At 34.5% G+C, this 13097-nt stretch overlaps 1 protein-coding gene across 4 annotated transcripts in view; it reads right to left on the bottom strand.

The window, feature by feature from the left end:
- The window catches only part of RBM26 (RNA binding motif protein 26), a 65387-nt gene that overhangs the window by 16643 nt on the left and 35647 nt on the right, over positions 1 to 13097 (bottom strand). For all 4 annotated transcript variants that reach the window (XM_088136471.1, XM_088136472.1, XM_088136468.1 and 1 more), the window contains exons 22-24: positions 9746 to 10833; positions 8191 to 8433; positions 7068 to 7155 (exon numbers count right to left, since the gene is read on the bottom strand). In XM_088136471.1, coding sequence (XP_087992597.1) covers positions 10744 to 10833 — 90 coding nt within the window. In that variant the 3' untranslated portion in view covers positions 7068 to 7155; positions 8191 to 8433; positions 9746 to 10743. The remainder of the gene's footprint in view (positions 1 to 7067; positions 7156 to 8190; positions 8434 to 9745; positions 10834 to 13097) is intronic.

Here is a 13097-nt window from a genome sequence, read left to right as displayed (position 1 = left end):
GTTTATGATGTGGCTAGATTAAAGCCTTTAGGACAGCTAGTTACTGACATTGCTATGTAGGAAAAGACACAATCCAAACCTGTAAAGACAGAATTACAGTGGGAACAAACTGAGTATCATAACTAACTGTGGACATTGCCAAGAAGACAATCTGGTCTCTCTTCAGCTCATATAAAGAAAGACAATGTTCTCAGGAAGGAGCTTAACAAAGAATTTCAGACAACTCTTAGAAAAGACAAGAAGCAGTATTACAATGACATCTGTAAAGACATGGAAAAACAAGGGAAGATTTCTAAAAATCTCCAAACTCAGAAGGAGGTTTTAACCTCAAATTGGTATCCTAAACAACACCAATGAACAAACAGTAACTGATTTAAAGACAATAAAAGAAAAATGGAAAGAGTATACTGAAATTCTGTATGGTAGAGATATCAACATACAAGATATCTTAAAAGATATTCCCTATTTACAAGAACCTCTCATACTAAAACATGAAGTTAGATCAGCACCCTAGTGACTACCAAGTCAGAAAACGACAGGGATTGATGGAGTATCTACAGAAATATGGCATGCAACAAAAGAAGAATGAGTGAAAGTTCTAACTAAACTTATGCCAGCAAACCTAAAGAATGACACAGTTGCCAAAAAACTAGAAGAGGTCAGTCTACATATCGATACCAAAGAAAGAAGCCTTAACAGAGTGTGTAAACTATCACACAATATTCTTAATTTCACATGCTAGCAAAATAATGCTTAGGAATACAGCTGTACATGGAAATGGAGATGCGAACCTTCAAGCTGGCTTTAGAAAGGGCCAAGGAACAAAGACCGATGCACACTGGATAATTGGTGGAGTGATCCTGAGTTTTTTTCTCATGCCTTTCTCTTTTCCAGGGCTAAATTCATGTTTTCTCAACAGTTGCTGCACTATTTTTTTTAAAGCCATCTCTATATTCCACTATACCCTAATTGATCATAGAAAGGATTTTGATTGTGTTAACCAAGTCAAGCTGTAGAACGTGCTTAGGAAAATAAGAATCCTGGAACATTTCATTGCCTTCACACAGAACAGGAAGCCACAGCCCAGACAAAGCAAACTGTCTCCAGGTTTGCAAAGGGGTGAGACAAGGCTATACACTGTCCCTTCATTTACTCAACCTACATACTCAATTTATGAGGAGAACTGGTTTGGAAGATTAGTGTGGTTTTGAAATTGGAGGAAGAAACATCAATAACTGGTACTATGCTGATGACACTGTTCTGATAGCTGATAATGCAAATGCTCTGCAAGCTCTCCTGAAATCCAGGAGCACATTGAAAAATGGGATTAAGATTAAAGATTAAGAAGACCAAACTGACGACAACAGGTACAGCAAGCAGTCTTACAACTGACAATGAAGATATTGATATCTGTCTTTTAGGAATGAGGGTCAACAATACAGTCAAAAACATAATTTTGATTAGCATTTGATAGAGCAGTAATGAAGATCTTGAAAAGATATTCAAATACCATGATGTATCTATACCTACAAAGATTAGAATCATGCAGGGAATAGTTTTACCTATGACACTCTATGGAAGTGAAAATTGGAATTTGAAGGAGGACAGAAAGAATATTGATGCTTTTGGACTTTGGATTTGGAGAATACTCCTGAGAATAACAATGCATAGCCAATAAACAAACAAATGGCTCATATAACAAATCAATCCAAAGTTCTCACTTGAAACACAAATCACCAGGCTCAATTATCATATTTTGGACACATTGTGCAAAGACCTAGCTCTTCTGAGAAGCCTATAATGCTGAGAAAAATGGAAGGACAACAGTTAGGTTGATGGACTCAATTACAGCAGTGATGATTACACCATGAGAAGACTGGAGGAACTATGCTGGGACAGATCATCCTGGAGGTAATCTAGTTCTGTGGTTGCTAAAAGCTGACATTGACTTGATGGCACATAATCAATCAATCAATCAATCAATCAATCAATCAATCAAAATCAATCAATCTCCCAAAAGATCCAATGGAATAACTAGAGCATATCTGGAGAGTAGAGGCATCCTGAGTCTAGTTCACAAAATTTAGAAAAGTTTAAAATGAAGTGACCATGGCTATGCCCAATCTGTCAGCTGGGATGGGAGACTTCACTGCAACAGCAAGCCATTGTACGGTAGCTTTTGAGAAATTTCCCATCAACTTTATCATTTATTTATTCCTCTTGGGCAGGAAGCAGCTAAGATTTTAAATGATTTAAAAAAAAACATATGAAGAATTTCCTGTAGAGCTAACCAGTGAGGTAGTTCTCACTGCATCACAAAGGATCCAATAAACAATATTTTGTACTATTTCACTGTAAGGCTACAGTATCTCTCAAAGGCTCAAAAATGATCTTAGAACTTCAAAAGTTTTGGAATGGCCACAGAATAATAAAATTCTACTTTTGGTTGCGGTATTTCCAAACAAAGAAAACAAAGGTTTGGATATGTTTAGTTGGCTTTGATGAAACAAAATAAAGATGATTCTGCTCCTGAAATTACATGATAAACAAATCATAGGCGACAAATATCAATGCATGTTTAATTGGGTTTGGTCTGATAAGACACAGAAACATCCTGGAGAAAGGATGTGGTGTGCATCTGTGTGTGTGTAATAAAAAGAATTATTTAAAAGGTCCTTAGCCTTAGCTTGATTGGACCATTTGCTGTAAAATCCACCTCTGATTTGCTCATGACTGGAGGTGGGGTGGGAGAGAGGGTACTGGTAAAGCAAATCAGCTAGGTATATCATCTTGGCCTATGTTTGCAAACAGTCAGGTAGTTAGTAAGCCACACACATTCAATCTAGATTTTTTCTTCGGCAGAAATAATATTTCTTTTAACAATGCATACTGATCTTTTCCCGACTTCTAGAATCGAGAGGGATTTTCTCTTGCTGCCCAGTTTTAGAATTCAGAGGGAGATAAACAGTTACCTTTTAAATAAAAGTGTCATATTTTGGTCACATCCAAGACTCCCACAGGTGTACCTTATGTAATTTTTAAAATATGACAATTTCTAATTTTATGTGCACTGAACTATCCCTTCTTCTGTATTTGTTACCACCTAAATTAGGTTTAAACTACTATTTCTAAAATGATTGAACACTGATTTGGTTTGCCTAACTGAACTACCCCCCGCAGCCAAAAAAAGAATGTTGGAAGTTTGTAGACACCTTTCAGCAACACACTATCCCTGGCCCACATTTTACCACCTTAAAATAGTTATTTTTGTTCAGTATCAATATTATTCTTATTTCTTCACATCTTATCAAGTGTGGTTTCAAGAGAAATGATTACATGATATTAGTTGCATTGTTCCTTGTTACAGCCACAAATATATATATACATTATATACCGAGAATATAGTTTTCCCTTATGTCAAGCTGAAACTTACAGCAAAGCTTTCTACTTTTTTAAAAAGGAAAAGAACAAACTGGAAGTGGAAATATTAAATGAGAAAGTAGAAGTAGAATAATGAAGTAAGTAGAATAATGAAGCAAAAATTAGGAACTAAACCTAAGACAAGAATGCACCTTCAAAAATTAGTCAACATATTTATGCCTGAGATTTTAATTAAATATTTAACCTCTCAGATTACAGAGTTTATATTTAACTTTATGTTGTAAGTATGCCAAGGTTCTGTTAAAGTTGGGTGTTGAAAGCATTACTATACCAGATAAAATAATAGAAAGAAGCAAAGAAATTGTACTATATATTAACTAGAAAAATGTTATAGCATACTCTTAAAGAAGAAATCTTTAGATTAAAATAAAAAAATATTTAAACAGCATTGAACATAAGTAACTAATCTTTATTGCCAAATGTTGGCAACTATGGAGTTTTCTTATGGTTACATGGAATGAAAATGCTGGATGCTAAGGGTACAGGGAAATCTTTTTAATCAGAAGAGAGGTAACCGTATTAATCTATTGCAACCAAACAAGAAAGCATTCTGTGGTAAATTTCACCAGAAAACAGATGGACTATCACATGTAATTTTGCAGATTAGAGAGAAATTCTTCTGTTAAATTTGTGTCATTTCCCCTCAAAACATGAAAATACACATTTTCTTTGTTTTCCTTATTTTCAATTCAACAACTGCATCACAATTTGACCTGCATGCTGGTAACCATTCTGTGCAGCTCTTGTTTTCTAAGATGTTAATATGAGCATCCAAAAATATGGAAGAAGTTTCCATATGGTTTATTTAGAAAAAGCAGGAAAAAGGAGTAAAAGATTGTGAGCAGCTGGTAAGAGAGAAAGACAGGTTTGTGGTAATCGGGAGATTGTGAACAATAAAACAGTTAAGATTAATTGGAAAACTTTTATTTTTAAAAAAGAGTTGTGGACTCTTTCTAGAATGAAATGTTTTTCTACTATTCACTGAATTGTTTTTCGGTTCTGTACTTCTTTCACTAATTAACATGTATGAAGAGTAATGTACATGACATAATACAGGGGTCATAGACCTTGCTATGGGACATTAGTATGCGTTCTGTTAATGATTGCGTGATCATGATCATAACCAATTATGGATCCCTGAGAGCAATACACTAGTTTAGATAAAAACAGTTTTTAAATGAGTCCTTTGTAGGAATGTGCACAGTATTTTGCATAGCAAAACGTAAACATTCATTTGTTAGATTACAAAGGTCTGATGATAAATTGATACACACAAGAAAATGAAATCAGTTTCAGTTATGTAGACAGAGTGCCCCCTAGCCTTCAACATGTAGTATTTGTTAAAAAAAATACATGTAGTATTTATAAAGTATAGACTTTTTACTTCATTCTCAAATATATTGCTAAAAATAATTATTTTTGCTATATGTGTTTTTATATCACAATAATGTTTAAAGTTGGTGAACTTCTGTTACTAATCTTTTAGATCTTAGCATCAGGATTGTGCCATGCTTTGGATTCAAAGGGGAGAAAGAGCTTTGGTGCACATAGGGAGCAAGATGGCTACTTATCAACAACTACTTAAAGGAGCTATTTCTTTTCCTGGGATCACATGGGTACCCTCCACAGCTGCAGTGCATTCATGGAAAAAGACAATTAAGAAACTGCCAACTGGTATATAAATATTTTAAATAAATAAAAAGAATGGTGATACACACAATATGTGTGTGTGTATCTATATCTTTATCTGAAGGATCTTTTTTCCTCCAATTTATAAATAACTAAATAAATCTATCTTTGTGAAGGATCTTTTTTTCTCCAATTTAAAAATAAACACATCTTTCTGAAGGAACTTTCTTTCCTCCAAATCTGAAACACTGCATAGCCCTGATCAGTTGATGAGCCTGACCGCTGATTATTATTACTATTATAGGCGGTCCTCAACTTATGACCATTCGTTCAGTGACCATTCAGTTACAACAGTGTTGTACTAATGGTGGTTATGACCAGTCCTCAGAGTTCTGGCTGTCCCAGCACCCCTGCGGTCACGTGGTAGCGATCTGGGTGCTTGGCAATTGGTTTGAACTTATGACTGATTGCAGTGCCCCATGATCATGTGATTGCCATTTGCAACCTTCCCTGCCAGCTTCCCCAGAAAGTCAGTGGAGAACCCAGCAGGGAAGGTCGCAAGTTGCAGGGGTAAGTCTCCTCCACCTGTGCACCCTCCCCCAACCCCTCTGTGCTTGCGCTGTGCTGGCCACTTGTGCAATCCCTCACACCCTCACTGACCCACACCATATCTCTTGTGCACCCCTTCATGAACCCTTCCTGACCCACATCTCTCACGCACCCCCTTGCACCCCTTCCCATGCCACCTCTCTTGCAGAGCCCCTTGCACCCTCTCTCATCCAGCAGCAGCCACTTACCTGCCTGCTGACCTGGGACTTGCAACTTCCTGACAGCTTCTGCACTGACTTTGGCTGTGGGAAGCTGGCAGGAAGTTGCCTTGCCTAATGACTGTGGGATCTGGTTAACAATGGCAACCGAAACTGCAGGGATTGCCTTCAATAAGTGATGTGATCGCGCTTTACAAACCGCATCTCTTAGTGATAGAAATTCTGGTCCCAATTGCTGTTTTAAGTCAAGGACTATATGAGGTCTCAACCTGCCTAAGTTTTATGATTGACTTCATCACTATTAAAGGAAACAAGAGGTACCAGAAATATTTTTGCAGTTAATAGATCCTAAAAAATCCAATTAGGGTTCACAACTTTTGACAAATTGCTATTTTCAAGGGTACATATTTCTTCTCATTTGGATATTTTACTGGATACTACGAACCTGAGAAGAAATAGCACTAATAATATTTTTGAACTTTAGGAAAATTCCAAAACAGAAACCTGTATTGTTTCTTGTTCAGGTTTTGTTTATGTATTTATACATTTATGAGTTTATGGCAAAATATCAAAACAAAATACAGAAACTTATCCCATGCTCTGCTCTGCTCTACCACCACATAAAACAACCAGAAAACAAAGTTCATCTTTCTAAATAGAGCAAAAGTATGTAATCAGATCAGACCTGATTTACTCTATAGAAGGTCTCAATGGAGTGGTGTATTCAGTAAAAAGAATGTATGAATAATATTATGACTAAGAATTCTGCAAATGAATATTTGGGAGCAAACAATGTTGATGGATAACATTGACAAGAGCAATAGCTTTCTTTCATCCTCTTTCATCCTGCCCAGGAACTCTGACTGATTATTTGTGCTCATATTGGAGAACTCAAGGTTAGGCCTCAATTTTACAAACTATCAATTTAGGTGGACAATATACAGATTTATACTGTACAGAGATTAATATATTTATATTGGGCAATAAACTAGACTTAATCATACTTATTCCAGGCCCATCATAGCATGGGGCAGAATCAAGCTGATCTTGAATGCTCTTGAGAAAGCTAAGTGAGGTCAGATCCAGTTAACATATGGGTAGGAAATCCTAGGTCTGTACAAAAATTTGGGCAATTAAAAAAAATCTAGCTTCCCATATGCTGTGTATTAGCATACAGATATTAGAAGCTACAGGTATTGCTCCTTACCAGTTTCTGTAGAGCACACATACCTGAAGTTTATTGGCTCTGCTTCTACTGCCTTTCATCCTCATTTGTCGCTGTGTTGCTGTTAACATTCTATATTCAAATACAGGAAAGCTATATAATTAAAAAAAACACACACAATGAATGGTTTGAATACAGCATTGCATTTAGAAAATTCTTGCTGTACAAAAAAAGGGAAGAATGACAATTTTCTCCATTCCATTTGTTTTGCGGTGAAGAGCCCTCTCTGAAGTAAATAGACATTTGCAGAACATAGGAACCAGCATTAAAGTTCCAGTAATTTATCAGGGAAAATCACTGCCCTATCTTTCCCCCAAAGTGGGAAGTCTCTTTTGGATCACAGTTCTCTCCCAAAAACAATTGCAAATGTTAATCCAAACCTATATAATTTAATGCTGACATTATAAATGCTGTGATACTACTTAGCTGTATACAGGATAACTTGTGAACAAGTTCAAATTTACTGTCCTGTAAGAGTGTTATTTGAAATAGCCAGATGTCAACTTCATTTTTACACCTCACAGTGCTTAATGTTCAGCTCATGATTTTAAGAGATCATGGTACACATTTTCATTATTTGGATCTAGCAGTGCTACAGTCTGATGTCTCACAGAAGACTAAAAAAACCCCCCAACCCTTTGAGTTATGAAATGAGGATTCATCCGCTGTTCAACTCTTTGGTTTAGTTACTAAGACACTGAACTGAAAGAAGTTCATGAAAGTAAAATTTCCTATGCTTTCTTCAAGGATCTTAAAGAATCATGAAACTTCTTTCAGTATTTGTTCCTCCTCCATCAGCAATCTGCAACCTCCCGCATGATTTTGAGAACAGTCCTGATCCTCTAGAATGGCTGCTGCAGGAGGGAAGAGGGGATGAGAAACTTGTTAGGATCTAAACCAACAATGCATTAAAAAATTATGAAGTGAGCAAATCACCTATGATGCTTTAGCTCACAATGCTGTTTCTGGTGTGATGCTGAACATGTGTTATTTGCCCTAGACATGATCATATACAGTATACTGTCAAGAAATGCTGTTTAATATTACTGTTCTTTCAAAATAATCCATTTTTCCCACAAAAATATATTATTAATTGTACATACTTGATTCATTAAAAATTAAGCCTACCTTCATATAGTTTTTTCCCAGGAGCATTACATGGCCATCCATTTGTTTAGAAACTTTAAAATATTGTTTGCAATGTTGAAGCAATACTTCGTTCAGCATTTTTCAGATAATATAGCCTGAATTATCCATGGTAAACCGCAGTGACGAGAGGTCTTTCCATTTTCCCAACATTGCTTAGGGAAGATTCAAAGTATGAGAAATTTTTGCAGTTGAATCTTGCTAGTACTTCTGTGCTGCAATTACCTGAAGAACAAAAACATCTTATATTGATGTCTCATTTATTTCAGTGTTGTTTGCAACAAAATGCATCCAGTCTGGCTTCTAAAAGCATTCAGAACTTCACCAAGAAACAAACAGAGTCAGGTTCAGGTTATCATTGTCCAAGTAGTCATTTATCATGGTGTGTTTTTTCATTGCTCTATAAAGAGACAATATGTTTCCTACTTTCTGAAATTTTATAGAATTGTAGTCAAATTATTTTCATCTCTTGGCAGAATGAAACCCTTTCCAAGAGATAACTTAGGATCTGCTAAACTGCATAACAATATAACATCCTTGGTTATCAATGATCTATGGGTCAGCCTCCATAAATACTCATTTAAGAGATTCTAGATTCTACTTCCATTAAGAATTCAGTACTTTTAAGTATTTCAGTCTTCACTGTAAATCTTGAAATATTAAAGCTTATATTTAGTGATTTTTTTTGTTTTGCCTAAATGAAAACAAAAACAGTCTTCTATTGTAATGAAACGCTCAATGTATTCTATGAAACACATTTTTTTCTAATTATCGTTATTGGTTATAGCCAACTTTTCTTAAAACATAGGCATAGGCAAGGTTAAATCTCCTATCAAATCAGAACCATTCTTGTTTAGCTTCCTGAAGGTCACTATATTAGTGACACCAATTAGGCACTTTGAAATTCTAATCTTTGGATATACCAAATACTATTCTAGGATAAAATTCAATGGCTTGGAATCTAAAATAATTTAAGAAAATTAATGGAAGTATATGCCATTCCTTCCAGTTTAGTTACTTCTGATCTTTAGAAAAAGTGCTATAAGTCAGGAAAGAGGACACAGAAATTGCAGCAGAAAAACTTTTTTTAAATAAACTTTTCTGTTTTAGGGTCTTAATACAATATTGGATGATACCATCCCTCCTACCCCTGTATTTTACTCTGTATAATTTGGCACCTTCTATGAAGAAGGTAGGAAAGGGACAGGAAGTTGCAGGTAAAAAACAGACCAAACAAAACAAACTCAAGTCACCTGATCTTTGGATATCCAAGCTGACATGTCTTTCTAATAAGACATATATCAGTGCCATTGTAATATAAAATACAAATCAAAAAGGCTTATTAAAGAACAAAAGAGAGCAACTTCCTGCTTTTTCTTAATCATCTGCTTAAACTGTTTTAACAAACACAACATTTAACAGAATTAGGAGGAAGTATATTTACTTGGTCTAAAGAACTTATACATCACTTTGATAGGAAACTCTATTTGGATTCTTTGAACTATTTTAAATGCTTAATAACTAATAAAATACCTACCAGTTTTGAAACTCATTTTGCTACATATCTTTAAACTTGAGCCTTGATCTCACGAGAAAGTCCTCTTCGATTCCCCAGGCTTGAGAACATTTGTTTCAATGCATGAACTTCATCTGAGGTCAGGTTGCCAGTTTAGCAATTTAAAGTGTGTTTCAAAAGATTTTAGTGCACTGTATATATGTAAACTAAGCATATGGCTTCAATGCCTTGTTTTCTATATTGTTTTATTCATTATGAAGTAGAAAAATGACAGTGATTCAGCTCTTTTCTTGAATATTGGGGGGTTGGGATTGCCACTTGGAATGGTCTCTCTCTTTTTTTTAAATTTTTTCTCCATTATCATGGGCCACGGGTATAATTTCATTATTGCTTTTTTCTTTTTTTTTTTCAAGACCATTCCATTTCTTTATTTTTTAAACATCTTAAGGTGATAAAGAGATATATGCAAAGCAGTCATACACTGTATCATTAAAACTCATACGTAAAATACGTACACAAATCCAACAAAAGGCTAGTACATAGTAAAGCCTAAGCATACTACTATGCAATATTATGAATACATAACTTTAGAGACTTCAGTTTAGTACTGTTATCTATCATTTCTGAAAACATTCACAAAGATCTTAAATGCAAATTTTCATTCCATACTTGGAATAAAACAAACAAACAAAGAATAATCTATGTTGTAACAACACTTGGTCATTTTGGTGTGTGACCAATTATTTTAAATTACAAAGAATCCAAAGAATTCTGTAATGTTTCCATAGAATAAAAACATTGCATATGTTCCTAATACGATGTCTGTAGCAATCATTTACCGAAATGTAAATGCAACTTGAACATCAATCACTCAAAATACAGGATCAATCAGCTGCTTGTTTCTTATCTGAAATCCATCTCTTTCATCCAATTTCCTTGTAGTACAAATATGCAAAAGTACATTAGGAAATGTTAATGCAACATAGGTAAATCTCTAGTGCTGTCTGTAATCAGATGAATCATCTTCTCCAAGAACGAGATTCATTGTCATCATCATCTTCATCATCATCTTGAAGCAATGAGTCATCTACCAAGGATTCTTCCTGAAACTAAAAGAAATTTTTAATAAGACTCTGCTTGAAAAATTGAAGAAATGCATCCACTAGAATTTGACCATTTTTAAGACTATGAAAATCTGCACTTTGAAAGGAAAATTAAAAAACATCATCGTCCATCATTAATATTTACTTTATTCAATATAGAGATACCAAAATGAAAAGGATCTTTAAAGACCAAAATACTTCTGGATGAAGTTCAATTATTTGTGTCAAACTGTTATGCTGCTGTAAATGGAATAACAAAATTTGAAAAACAATTCACTTTCTAGCACTGAATTTACACAAATGACCAAATTACTTAGGTTTTCCCAGTCAAACAGCTGATATCTAAAATTACTTCCATAGATTTGACTCAAAGCAGAAGGGCATATCAGGCAAACTACACACAAACCTGTGTGAAGCTTCTAGACTGCGTTCTCTATACTGCCTTACCTGTAGTTTCAGTTAGTGAATTCCAGGTCTTTACTTGTATATAAACCATGACTTGGCATTTTAAATGACTAGCAAAACAAACCAGGGTTTATTTATGGCTTGTTTAGCAAATGATTACATTTATTTAGATTTTTATAAAGAAGCAGCATAAATCCTATCATAAATCCCATCATTATCTGTAAATATGGCAAACAACTATATTAATCATCATGTGTCTAAAATTTACTTCAAACTTACGTTAACAATCTTGGCTTGTTCAGAAAACCCAGTTAACATTTATCATAATTCCAACATAGTATATAAGAAATCATAGTTGAACAAGGGATTAAAACTTCCAATTCGTTACAGAACACTAAATTATGTAAATTCACATGGAGTCTCACCCATGTTTATCAGTCCTTAGCATAAAGCAATATAGCATTCCCGAGACTACCTAGATTTTTTTTTTTTTTTTGCAAAACTCCCCAACATTTAAATCCTCACAGCCATATTGCTGCATATTTTTGGAAGACACACTGCCTAACTATCTCTTTGTTTTTATGACTATACCCCTGAGGTACAAGGACTGATCTACAAAAGTACATTCACTATCTCAGGCAAGGATAAAGCAGAAGAAAAGCTTAATTGTCTGGAAACTGGATCTTGAATGGTGTGTTAATGTACCAAAATTTCCTTTATCACAAAAAATAAACTTTAAAAAATATTTAAATAAATACATGTAAACTTCTTGCAATTCATATGAAATGCTGGTTTGGAAATAATCAATTTTAGAGAAAAAGTTATTGAAGTAATTTCCACAGATGAAATATGTATCTTCTAGGAGGTGCTTACACAAAGGTCAAAAATGAAGACCATAAATAATGAAATAAATGACCTGACAATGGAACAGCAACTCTGATAAAATTTATGGTGAAATCAGTATAATTCTGCACTCATAATTTACCCTACAACTGATATTTCGAGGATCTGTTTATTATATATATTTTATTTCAACACTCACAAGTATCTGCATTAGCAGCAGTGGTGAATTTTTATCTTTGAAAAAACTCACATTCAAGACATACTAAATGCTTGAAGACACTTTGGAAATCTATTATGTATGCAAATTTATTGAAGAGAGGAAAAGTCTACTTTAGTAATATTTTATGAGAATGTACATTAATACAACTTGTTAAGTAAACCATAGGGAACCAATATATGTAGGACAGGAATATGCAGGACAGAGGTTTATTTAGGGATTTGGAAACTATCAATGTGAAGTCATCACTTCAATAAATGCTATACATGCACCACAACTTACAATCCTAGATGGTAAGGTCACACTACAATGAAAAAAAGCTGTATTTACACTACCCAAAGACAAAAATTACGAACCATAAGATCTGGGTATCAGCTTTCTATGAGTATTTAGCACCAAATTAGCAATATTATGGAAGTCTTCTCTTTTTGAGACCATCAATTTAGTACTATGGTTTGGAAGAATCAAGCTGAAGTATCTTTTTACTCAAAAGGCTATGGGCAAACCACTGAATCAGCCTTAGGTCTTTTAAAGAATAACTGCTTAACTCTGTTAGTGGCAAAGATGCAGGTGAGAAGTATGAAGAGTATGCCATTCCAATGCACAGTACACGGGGTATCAATGAATTTCAGAAGCCATTCTTACTACCTGGACAAAAATATACTCCTCAAAATAGAGGCTACCTGACATTTGCAAAATGATGAAATAAAATAGTATTTTTACTTCTCTCTCTAGCATGATGGAAGCCTTGAGACAAGTTGGCATTAAACAAGTCTGAGAGATAAAGTTGACTCTTGTTTTTAAG

Source organism: Python bivittatus, unplaced genomic scaffold (assembly GCF_059951505.1).
Source record: "Python bivittatus isolate LINGU-HERP-01145 unplaced genomic scaffold, Pbiv_v1 ctg000060_np1212, whole genome shotgun sequence".
Classification (NCBI taxonomy): Eukaryota; Metazoa; Chordata; class Lepidosauria; order Squamata; family Pythonidae; genus Python; species Python bivittatus.
The sequence above is the reverse complement of the archived record's forward strand: the minus strand, read 5'-3'. Positions and strand labels throughout refer to the sequence as shown.